The 12714-nt window shown below is 45.9% G+C and overlaps 1 protein-coding gene across 4 annotated transcripts in view; it reads right to left on the bottom strand.

The window, feature by feature from the left end:
- Window positions 1–4816: 4816 nt before the first annotated feature.
- The window catches only part of EVI5 (ecotropic viral integration site 5), a 132369-nt gene continuing 124471 nt past the window's right edge, over window positions 4817–12714 (bottom strand). For 3 of the 4 annotated variants that reach the window (XM_056523146.1, XM_056523147.1, XM_056523148.1), the window contains one exon: window positions 4817–7241. In XM_056523146.1, the coding sequence (XP_056379121.1) occupies window positions 6924–7241 (318 nt within the window). In that variant the 3' untranslated portion in view covers window positions 4817–6923. Of the gene's footprint in view, window positions 7242–8037; window positions 8048–12714 lie in introns of all 4 variants that reach the window. The other variant, XM_056523149.1, reaches the window with a different exon arrangement.

Raw genomic sequence — 12714 nt, 5'->3', positions numbered from 1 at the left:
TTGGTTTCAAAACCACAACTCCCAGCATGCCCGGACACCATTTCCTTTTAGTTTGGCAACAGCTGTAGGCCCCCTGGATTGGAAACACTGATCTATAGAGAAAAATAATGGACCCTCAACTGTTGTAAAACTACCGAAGGCTGCCTGGGCATGCTGGGAGTTGTAGTTTTGCAATAGGTGTAAGAATCCTGGTTGCAAAACTACAACTCCCAGCATGTCCCAATAGCCTTTTCTTTTGCAACAGCTGGAGGCAAAACTGGTTGCAAAACTACAACTCCCAGAATGCCTGGAAATACTTTTTTCTTGTAGTTTTGCAACAGCTGGAGGCGCCCTGGTTTCAAAACTACAACTACAACTCCCAGCATGCTGGAAAGCCTTTTTCTTGTATTTTTGCAACAGCTGGAGGAACCCTGGTTTCAAAACTACAACTCCCAGCATGCCTGGACATCATTTCCTTTTAGTTTTGCAACAGCTGGAGGCACCCTGATTGGGAAACACTGATCTGCAAAGAAAACTAATGGACCTTCAACTGTTTCAAAGCTACCGGAGGCTGTCTGGGCATGCTGGGAGTTTTGCAACAGCTGGAGGCACCCAAAACTAAAACTCCCAACATTCCCCAAAAGCCTTTTCTTTGTAGTTTTGCAACAGCTGGAGGCGCCCTGGTTTCAAAACTACAACTCCCAGAATGCCTGGAAATACTTTTTTCTTGTAGTTTTGCAACAGCTGGAGGCGCCCTGGTTTCAAAACTACAACTCCCAGAATGCCGGAAAGCTTTTCTTCTTGTAGTTTTGCAACAGTCGGATGCACCCTATTTGCAGAACTATCACTACAACTCCCAGCATGCCCGGACAGCCTATCACTTGTAGTTTGACAAGAGCTGTAGGCACCCTGGTTGCAAAACTACAACTCCCAGCATGCCCAGAAAGCCTTTTTCTTGTAGTTTTGCAAGTTGGATGTTCTCTGGTCGGGCAGAACTGGATGACATGGAAGCCTCTTCCTCCGTCTCCATCTTGGACGTCTTCACTCACCTTAAGTCTTCAACATCAAAGAGCGAGGAGCCGCCGATCCCCCATCCTGCTTCCTCCATTCGTAGTTAACACCTCAGCAGAGTCTCAGTCATTACAACACCCGCAGATAAGACCGATCCTGCTGATCCTACAGGAGCCTCCGCAGATAAGACCGATCCTGCTGATCCTACAGGAGCCTCCGCAGATAAGACCGATCCTGCTGATCCTACAGGAGCCCCCGCAGATAGGACCCGGGGCCCCGCCATATCTCAGGGGGATCTCGGCTGCCGTCTGACAGATAAACGAGGATTTACACACATCGTCCGGGTGAGATCCCACGTCCCAGCAGATCTTTTAGATCTATTAGATTCAGATTGTTTTATTTATACAACTATTAGTTCTATCACAAAATATTATAGAATAGATTTTATGTTTTTATTTATATTAGAGCAGCGGTCTCCAACCTGCGGACCTCCAGATGTTGCAAAACTACAACTCCCAGGATGCCCGGACAGCCGAAGGTTGGGGATTATTGCTCTAATGCAGTGTTTTCCAACCAGTGTGCCTCCAGCTGTTGCAAAACTACAACTCCCAGCATGCCCGGACAGCCGAAGGTTGGGGACTATTGCTCTAATGCAGTGTTTTCCAACCAGTGTGCCTCCAGCTGTTGCAAAACTACAACTCCCAGCATGCCCAGACAGCCGAAGGTTGGGGATTATTGCTCTAATGCAGTGTTTCCCAACCAGCCAACGGCTGTCCGGGCATGCTGGGAGTTGTAGTTTTGCAACATCTGGAGGTCCGCACGTTGAAGACCACTGTATTAGAGAATGTAATCATTCAATCACATCAGTAAAGTCCAATCGACTCATCAGGGCAAAATCGAGCAAAACGCGGCGTTATTGCAGAGAGCAAACATTTCTGTAAGGGGTTGGGGGGGGGGGGGGTCGCAGGCAGTTTTCATGAGGTTTTCTCATACAGTTTTAGAAGCTATTGGAGGGAATCAGAAGTGAATAATAAAAGGGAGATTTGATGGAAAAACAATGAAAACTAACATTCCCCCCCTCCCCGGGGTAACCACATGCAAGAGGGTCGTTCAGTGGCCGACAGATCTCCCCCGATCCCTCGCATACACGTGCACACTCAACCAAAAATGCATGTGTTCTGAGAGAGGAGGAGAAGGAGGAGGAGGAGGAGGAGGAGGAGGGGGTAAAGATCATCTCCTGACAACAGAGGAAATCCAACATATTGGGAGTCAACCATTCCTAGGTGTGGAGGACAGCGGGGAGTGGAGGGAGGTGGAAAGAGGAGTCTAAGGGGAGGGACAGGATTTGGTGGGACAGAGACAAGGACAAGAGTCGGGGGGGGGGGGGGGGGGAGGGACAGAAGTTGGAGGAACAGAGGAGGCTGGAGGGAGGGATAGGAGTTAGGGGACCAAGGAGTCTGGAGGGAGGGACCGAGGAGTCTGGAGGGAGGGACCGAGGAGTCTGGAGGGAGGGACCGAGGAGTCTGGAGGGAGGGACCGAGGAGTCTGGAGGGAGGGACCGAGGAGTCTGGAGGGAGGGACCGAGGAGTCTGGAGGGAGGGGTAGGAGTTGGGGAAGAGCAGTCTGGAGGGACAGACTGCAGTTAGGGTCAGCGGGGTGTGAGGGGTAATGGAGTGTAGGGGAGGGACGGGAGTTGGTGTGACAGAGGAGTCTGGAGGGAGGGGCAGAGGAGTCTGGAGGAACAGGGGAGCAGTTTAAGGGGAGGGTCAGGAGTTTGGGGGGGGGGGGGAACACAGGAGTTGAAGGGACAGAGAAATCTGCAGGGAGGGAGTTGAGGGAACAGGGGTACTCCGGCAGAAAACTTTATTTTTTTATTTTAAATCAACTGGTGCCAGAAAGTTAAACGGATTTGTAAATTACTTCTATAAAAATATCTTAATCCTTCCAGTACTAATTAGAGGCTGTATACTACGGAGGAAATTATTTTCTTTTTGGATTTCTTTTCTCTGCTGACATCTCTGTCCATGTCAGGAACTGTCCAGAGTAGGAGAGAATCCCCATAGCAAATATATGCTGCTCTGGACAGTTCCTGACATGGACAGAGGTGTCAGCAGAGAGCACTGTGGTTGTGACAGAAAAGAAATCTCAAAAGAAAAGCATTTCCTCTGCATTTTACAGCAGCTGATGAGTACTGGAAGGATTAAGATTTTTTAATACAAGTAATTTACAAATCTGTTTAACTTTCTGGCACCAGTTGAAAGGACAGGAGTCTTGAGGAATGGACATAGGAGTCTAGGGGGAGGGGCAGGAGTTTGGAAGACAAAGGACTCTTGAGGAAAAGACATAGGAGTGTAGGGGAGGGGCAGGAGTTGGGTGAACAGGAGAGTCTGGAGGGAAAAACAAAGGAGTCTAGGGGGAGGAGTAGGAGTTGGGGCAGAGCAGTCTGGATTAAGGGACTGGAGTTGGGGTCAGCGGGTGTGAAGGGTAATGGAGTCTGGGGGGAGGGACAGGAGTTTGTGTGACAGAGGAGTCTGGAGGGATCGGGGAGTGTGGAGAGGGGGGGGGACAGGAGTTTGTGTGACAGAGGAGTCTGGAGGGACAGGGGAGTGTGGAGGGGGGACTGGAGTTGGTGGAACAGAGGAAGAGTCCAGGGGGAGGGTCAGGAGTTGGGGGGACAGGGGAGTCTGGAGGGAAAGACAGGAGTTGAAGAAAAAAAATCTGCAGGGAGGGACAGGAGTGGAGGGAACAGAGGAATGCGAAGAAAAGGAAAAGAGTTAAGGGACAGGAGTCTTAAGGAACGGACATAGGAGTCTAGGGGGAGGGGCAGGAGTTGGGTGAACAGGAGAGTCTGGGAGTGAAGGACCAAGGAGTCTAGGGGGAGGAGTAGAAGTTGGAGCAGAGCAGTCTGGAGTAAGGGACTGGAGTTGGGGTCAGAGGGGTGTGAAGGGTAATGGAGTCAGGGGGGACAGGGGCATGGAGGGTAGTCTGCAGCGGAGTTTGGAGAGTGAAGGAAAATCTCAAGCGTTCAGGCTTTACAGAAATTAAAATGTAAGAGACCTAAGCAGGGGTCCCCTTAGCATCCTAGAATGTCAACTTCTGTGCCTTATAACCAACATTTTCATTGTGGGAGATCTTCACCGCACTTGGTGACATGATATATGCTATTTAGTTATATCCCATAGTCCATCGTGTTAATACTTACCTGTGCTGCAGAAAAGCTACACAAAGCAAACAATCCAAATGAAAAAAAAACTGAAAAAAATTTATAAAATTAACTTATTTTATATAATCAAAATAATAATAAAAGCAAATATCACAGTATGAGAAAAAAAAATAAAAATAAAACAAAAACAAAAAAACACTAGTAAATAAACTAAACAGAGATAAAATCAACCACTGAGCTAAATCATGAAAAAATTTTATTTTAGTTACATATACATATATTTATATAATGTTAAAAGATTTCCATCAATAGTGTTTTCTCTGTTAGGTGATGACTAATGTGTCCCGCCCGGCTGTCGCCTATTTCGCGGATATGATTAGTGTTCTGCGCTATCGGTAAACAATTCTATTTACAGCAGAATCGCCCTTTTTTTTATTTATTTTTTTACCCTCTTATGATACAGGAATTGCTTAGATTTCAAACATTTACATTCTCAGTAAAAAAAAAATAAAAAAATGAGAAAAAAAACAAACAAACCATGATGCGCCTTGTGCACCTTCTGCGTGAAATCTGTATAATTTATGTACAAAATATCTCACATGTAACATGAACTGACCTGTTAATAACATCGAAAAACAACTAAAAACATGAAAAAAAGGGGTATTTAAAAAAAAAAAAAAAAGAAACTGACGACATTTTGGTCTCGTTTTGCAGCTTTAAGACGTTGGACGCTTTTTGCACACGTCTTGCGAAGAGTTAAAAGAAAAACTGCGGCAGATTGATGCACTGCGGCAGAATCGACTAAAACATAAAAAAAAATCTCATAGCGTCCTCGATTGTGCGAGAAACAGCGAAGGAGACGGGCGACAGTCTGAGGATCGGAATGGCAACGGGATAAAGGTCAGATACATTTCTTAGTGCAGGGGACTCCAGCTGTTGCAAAACTACAACTCCCAGCATGCCCGGACAGCCGAAGGCTGTCCGGGCATGCTGAGAGTTGTAGTTTTGCCACTCCTTGTTGATGCTCTGCTGGTTTATGGGGGCTCGTCCGGGATTAGAGGAGGGAGAAAAAAAAAAATACCTATCCATGGGGTGGGGTATAGCTAGGCTCCATTTATTTTGCAACAGCTGGAGGTCTGCAGTTTGGAAACACCTGTCCTAGTGTTTTTAATGCTGTATCTTTCATTATAAAAGAGACTCATTGTTAAGCTGGGTTCCCATGGTGCAGGTTTTTTTCTGTGGTTTATATTGATTTTCACTTTACTTGGTGAAATCGTGATGCTATTTTACTGCAATTTCACCAAAATGACTGCAAATCTGCATCGAAAATCAGAAATACCGCACCCTTAACACATGGGGCCCATCTAGAAGGTATTAGTTACCCCCTGAAATCACACGTGATTTTTGATGCAGTTTTCTTGGACAGGGTGGAAATAGGTTTGGGAAATAAAGGATAAGGCCTTGTTCACACAGCGGAATTCCCATGTGAGATCCATCGACAAATTCAGCTCAGAAATTCTGCGGCAGCAGAGTCCCATTGTTTTTGCTATGGGATTCTGCTGCACCAGCAGAATCAGGAGGCATGGATTGTAATTTTTACGGAAGATGTTTTTGCCGTGGAAATTCCGATTCAGGTTTCCGCAAAAAGAACCGACGAGTCAGTTCCCACACTGTCTGCATACGTCATGTGAACATAGCCTTATAGTTTCTGCTGGATTCACTTCTGGCTTTGGGTCCATAAAATGCATCACAAACCATATGTGTTTTCAGTCTAAGAGGTAAATATTATATATATTATTTTTAACCATGCCTTAGAAAGCTGAACCTATTTATCATGGCAGAAGATGAGGAGGAGCCGATTTATGGGGGCTCGTCCGGGATTGACTATCCATGGGCTAGGCTCCATTTATGAGAATGGGGATAGGTTGTGATATCAACACAACCCCCAAACATTGGTCTTGTTTATGAAAATTTTCTAACCCTAGACGATGACTTCGGTCACAGGTGCTGAACTAATTTCAGATTAACGCAATTCTTTGCAGTTGCAGAACATTTTGCAACATAATCGGCCATGTTTGAACCCAACCTAACAGAGGCAAAGACCGTGTCCTACGCCAAGAACCCCAAGTTCTGCTCTTACCCCTTACCGTACCTCGATTTCATTAGTGGAGTGTCATACGAGTCTATGAACAGGAATTTGTTTAGTGTCTTTTGATATAAAAATATAAGTCCAATTTTGATATGATCAGATCCGATGCCCAAACCCAGAAGACGATGACCCTTTGTATGATGGACGATATTTATCCAGCTGGTTGTCTTCAGCCTTCTACATACTGATGAGCTGGTGGGTTCAGGGTCGTCTCGCGTGATATGTCCAAACATTTAACAAAAATACAGATTTGTTCAACAGGTGTAAAATATTGCACAGGTTTCAACTTTAAGACGACCAGACGGGTCCGTTTTGGAGGTCTCCATCGTGTACCGCACCGGCTTTGATCCAAATATTTAGAAATATTCAAAAAGAAAAGTGTCTGGTTCTGTTAATACTGAATAACGAACGTGTCCGCTGAACGTCTTCCATCTACCATATGGCAATTATGAACATTTGGCAAAAAACTAAAACCAAAAAAAGACAAGTGAAGGCAACTAGAGGCCCTATCCATGCCGGGTCAGTCAGGGCTGAAGATTGTACAAGGATCCACGGACTGTAACAGTTTATGGTCACGACCGTCTGGTTAAAAAAAAAAACGAAAGAAAGTCACAGTGAAGATCAAACCATGGTGGAATAGGACTCTGTTCTTTTCGGGATCGGTTTTGGGATGACTCCATTGGAATCTGTTATGATCGTCAGATCTTCCTGATCACTGTCGCTGCTGTCCAGATCTGAAGGGACAAGAACCATCTTTCCGTGCTTTTTGGCCAGGGCGTAGTGAAGGCCTCCGCCGCCCCCCGGCTGTAGCGAGCTGGTGGCAAAGTCTTCGTCGGAGGAATGGAAGGAAACGTCGTCCCCGATGATGTGGCTGACGATGTGGATCCCGTCAAAAGTGCGTTGGTCTTGAAGGCCCCTCTGACTTTTTAGACACTGTACCTGTTTAAACAAAAAGTGTAAAAAGTTTTTGTATTTTTTTTGTTATGTTTCACCTTGTTTTGTTTCACACCCCCCCCCCCCACACATATATATTTATATATTAAAAAAAACAACAACTCATGTTCATGCTGTGAATAATGGTAATCGTGACGTTACATACTGCAGATATATTACAACATAACATGCTCGCTTGGCAAATGTAACGTTTTATCACACCAGGTGAGTGTTTCCCCAAACAGGGTGCCTCCAGCTGTTGCAACACTACAACTCCCAGCAGGGAGTGGTAGTATTGCAACTCCCAGCTGATGCTGTGCTGGTTTATGGGGGCTCGTCCGCGGATTTGCAAAAAAAAAATAAAAAAAATCCATGGGCTGGGGCAGTGTTTCCCAACCAGGGTGCCTCCAGATGTTGCAAAACTACAACTTCCAGCATGCCTGGACAGCAATACCTGGAGGCACCCTGGTTGGGAAACACCGGGCTGGGGTCTAGCTCGGCTCCATTTATATAAATGGGGAAGAGTTGTAATATTGAAATAACCCACGGACAAGAGTGGTCCCATCTGGCGGCACGCTGGTTGGGAAACACTGGTCTAGGTCAAAGGCAAATGTTTGCTAAGGCCCCAGCGTCACACTCATGGCATGCACAGGCAACATTTGGTGGCATTCCCAGCAACACGACAGCTCACACCACTGGGGGGAGGGATGTATTTTTAGGAATTGTGTAGAAGCACGAGTACAGTACACGGTGATGACGGAGCTGTATATGTGACCCCGCAGGATCGCGGCTTTAGCCTTACCTGGAGCTGACTGTTCCATGGAGTCAGACATGTGTGGAAACAGGTGGAGTTAGAGATTGTGCAGATTTTACAACTAACTGAAGTCAACAGAAACCAACACAAATGACAGGTCAGGCCAGGATGCACAACGACACGTTACGGTATTATATGGTATAGACACTTAGGGAGGAGAAACATGAAAACAGAGTTTTTGCTGCTTCTTAGAAACTATCAGCAACTTCTGCCTATTGAGTTTACTTTGTGTCCTTATTTATTACTCTGAAAGCAAAATGGATTCAGATCACTGAAGGAGTCCATACATGGAAGATCAATGTTGTCTGATGCTAATTATATTGGTGGGACAGGCAGAAACCTTAATGTGTATTGGGGTCTTCTGACCAACTGGGGAGAGAAGTATCAGGCAGGTGGAAGTCACCATTGCCAGATCCTACGGTTCTTAGGGGAGAGAAGGAGGGTCCAGGGGAGTAGAACAGATAGGTCCGGAGGGGGAGAAGGACAAAGGAGAAGGATAACAACAGAGGGGTTCAGGAGGGGGAGGAGGAAGGAGACAGAGGGGAGGAGGAGGAAGGAGACAGAGGGGTCCAGAAGGAGGAGGGAGACAGAGGGGTCCAGGAGGAGGAGGGAGACAGAGGGGTCCAGGAGGAGGAGGAGGAGGAGGAGGAGAAGGGAGAAAGAGGGGTCCAGGAGGAGGAAGAGGGGTCAAGGAGGAGGAGGGAGACAGAGGGGACCAGGAGGAGGAGGAGGAGGAGGAGCAGGAGGAGGAGGGAGACAGAGGGGTCCAGGTGGAGGAGGGAGACAGAGGGGTCCAGGAGGAGGAGGAGGACAACCACAGAGGGGTCTAGGAGGAGGAGGAGGAGGAGAAGGAGGGAGACGGAGGGAGACAGAGGGGTCCAGGAGGAGGAGAAGGAGGGAGACAGAGGGGCACCGGAGGAGAAGAAATTAGACAGAGGGGTCCATGAGGGGGAGGAGGAAGCAGACAGAGGGGTCCAGGAGGAGGAGGAAGGGACAGAGGGGTCCAGGAGGAGGAGGAAGAGGAGGAAGGGACAGAGGGGTCCAGGAGGAGGAGGAAGGGACAGAGGGGTCTAGGAAGAATTCAACAGGAGGAAGGGACAGAGGGGTCTGGGAGGAGGAAGGGACAGAGGGGTCTGGGAGGAGGAGGCAGAGGGGTCTGGGAGGAGGAGGCGGCAGGGACAGAGGGGTCCGGGAGAAGGCGGCGGCAGGGACAGAGGGGTCCAGGAGGAGGAGGAGGACAGCGGGGTCTAAAGGAGGACAGAGGAGACGGGAGAGAGTAAAAGTCGTGTAAGAAATATATTTTGTGGCCCAAAATGATGCCGCAATAATCCATTCCTAGTTTAATTTGAGCGATCACAACCACTAAAAACAGAAGAAACACAAGATCTACAGACGGGGGAGGACGGAAGCGATTTCTAATTAAACATTCATTTTAAAGGAATAATAAACATTGAAATTTTATGGTTAATGTTAAATTTGATAACATCCTAAAAACCTTCCCAGAACCCGTCCTTTTCCCCCATTCATTCCCATGTTGACTCCTATAACTATCAGATCTTCTCTCCCCTACACGTTGGCCTCTCCCTCTTATCCTGAAGGCCGCAGCCGAGACCGGACACAACTACAGGCCCAGGACTCGGCGGTTCTTTCATTAGTGAACCCGATTTTACCCTATTCACAGAACAGGTCACATTGTTTTTTGTGAAAACCTTATTTCTCAGAACTGATGGGACCAGCGAGCTGTGAAAACACAGAAAAGCCTCTATTTTTGTCTTCTCGTTTGCTATGGAGCGGTGAAGTGTGGTCGGGGGCCTCCCACAGAGGAAGGTGTCACTTACTGAGGAATTACAATTCACACGTCAAGACAACAACTATAGGCCACTGTTTTTCCAATCAGGGAGCCTTCAGCAGTTGCAAAACTACAACTCCCAGCATGCCAGGACAGCCAAAGGCTGTCCGGGCATGCTGAGAGTTGTAGTTTTGCAACAGCTGGAGGAGCATTGGTTGGGAAACACTGACTTAAACATTCACTAAACAAAGAAACTGCAAAAGAACTAAAACTTTACATTACGAAGAAAAGAAAAAATGCTAAGAAAATTTTTTTTGGTTACATTTGATTTCAATTCTCTTAAGGGTTTTGTACATTTGTTGCGGCTTCCACAGGTAAAATTTGCAGCGCGTAATTGTGTGAAATCACACAGAAACCGGAGCAGATTTATTTATAAAAAATAAATAAATGATCCAGTGCTTCAAAATGGTTTCAGCTTTATTTTATCCGGATTGAGACAGGACAAACCACACAGACTCTGCTACTACATCCTGGTACTATTCGCGCGCATGCGCACTGTCAGAATAAACCAAACCTGCATTGTTAAACCTTGACTTGATATGACTGAATTAATCCACTTTTCTTGAAATGGAATGCTGCGCCATTGTTTGATACTTATTTGGATGAACCCTCAACAAAGCTCTGGGCGCTAGCAATAAGTGATTACTCCTTTGATAGTGCTGCCTGTTTTGGAGGATATAGATATAGAGAGAGATCTAGATGATATATACAGAGAGAGATGTAGATATATATCTCTAGAGAGAGATCTAGCGAGAGAGATCTAGCGAGAGAGAGATCTAGCGAGAGAGAGATCTAGCGAGAGAGAGATCTAGCGAGAGAGAGATCTAGCGAGAGAGAGATCTAGAGAGAGAGAGAGATCTAGAGAGAGAGAGAGATCTAGAGAGAGAGAGAGATCTAGAGAGAGAGAGAGATCTAGAGAGAGAGAGAGATCTAGAGAGAGAGAGAGATCTAGAGCGAGAGAGATCTAGAGAGAGAGAGATCTAGAGAGAGAGAGATCTAGAGAGAGAGAGATCTAGAGAGAGAGAGAGATCTAGAGAGAGAGAGAGATCTAGAGAGAGAGAGAGAGATCTAGAGAGAGATCGAGAGAGAGAGAGATCTAGAGAGAGAGATCGAGAGAGAGAGAGATCGAGAGAGAGAGATCGAGAGAGAGAGAGATCTAGAGAGAGAGATCTAGAGAGAGAGAGATCTAGAGAGAGAGAGATCTAGAGAGAGAGAGATCTAGAGAGAGAGAGATCTAGAGAGAGAGAGATCTAGAGAGAGAGAGATCTAGAGAGAGAGAGATCTAGAGAGAGAGAGATCTAGAGAGAGAGAGATCTAGAGAGAGAGAGATCTAGAGAGAGAGAGATCTAGAGAGAGAGAGATCTAGAGAGAGAGAGATCTAGAGAGAGAGAGATCTAGAGAGAGATCTAGAGAGAGAGAGAGAGATCTAGAGAGAGAGAGAGATCTAGAGAGAGAGATCTAGAGAGAGAGATCTAGAGAGAGATCTAGAGAGATCTAGAGAGAGAGATCTAGAGAGATCTAGAGAGAGAGATCTAGAGAGATCTAGAGAGAGATCTAGAGAGAGATTTAGAGAGAGAGAATCTAGAGATCTAGAGAGATCTAGAGAGATCTAGAGATCTAGAGAGAGAGATCTAGAGAGAGAGAGATCTAGAGAGAGAGAGATCTAGAGAGAGAGAGAGATCTAGAGAGAGAGAGAGATCTAGAGAGAGAGAGAGAGATCTAGAGAGAGAGAGAGAGAGAGATCTAGAGAGAGAGAGAGAGAGAGATCTAGAGAGAGATCTAGAGAGAGAGAGATCTAGAGAGAGAGAGAGAGATCTAGAGAGAGAGAGAGAGATCTAGAGAGAGAGAGAGATCTAGAGAGAGAGATCTAGAGAGAGAGATCTAGAGAGAGAGATCGAGAGAGAGAGCTCTAGATAGATAGAGAGAGCGAGATCTAGATAGAGAGAGAGAGATCTAAATAGAGAGAGATCTAGAGAGAGATCTATATCTATCTAAATGTACATCTATATATCTATGTGTATATATTAAAAACAACTACTACATAAAAAAAATAAAACTAACAAAATTATAAATTATTAAAAGTTATAATATTTCTACTACTAATAAAATAGACTAATAATAACATTACTAACAATAATAAAATATTATACTAATGACAATAACGAAATACTAATAAAATACTACTACAATAAATATATATATTCATATAAACAAACAAAAAAAGCTTTGGGGTGCTGATGAGCTGAATTTTGGTGCGGAGGAGAGAAGTCCAGTAATAATTGGGGGCAGAGATCATTGTACGATTTGGGAGTGAAAGCTTCTCCTGGGTTTGGTGCACTGGGCGCCGTCCCCTCTATACAAAGTGCTTACACGTGAGCGCTGGCAGGATGCACATGGCCGCCGCTCTATCTTGTAATCTCTTGGGCCACTCCTGTAATCTAGGTAGAGCAGGCAGAGCTTGCGACATCCAGCAGGAAGATGCCGACCACCGAAAACCATAAAAACAGGACGACGCCAAAGCTGATAAATCATTGGATTTCAATGGTTTGTAGAAAAAAAAAAAAAATGAGGGTGACAAACGAGATTTATTATGGTTCAGCACAAAAATAGACTTATGAGACAAGAACAGGTTTCCCAACCTGTGGTCGCACCCCCCCCCCCCCCCCCCCTTCACTGTTGCAAAACTACAACTCCCAACATGCCCGGACAGCCAACGGCTGTCCGGGCATGTTGGGAATTGAAGTTCTGCAACAGCTGGAGGCACCCTGGTTCAACTCCCAGCATGCATTGCATTTAGCTGTTTGGGCATGCTGGGA

The sequence above is a fragment of the Hyla sarda genome, chromosome 6 (genome assembly GCF_029499605.1).
Source record: "Hyla sarda isolate aHylSar1 chromosome 6, aHylSar1.hap1, whole genome shotgun sequence".
Lineage (NCBI taxonomy): Eukaryota > Metazoa > Chordata > Amphibia > Anura > Hylidae > Hyla > Hyla sarda.
This window is presented reverse-complemented; position numbering and strand designations above follow the sequence as displayed.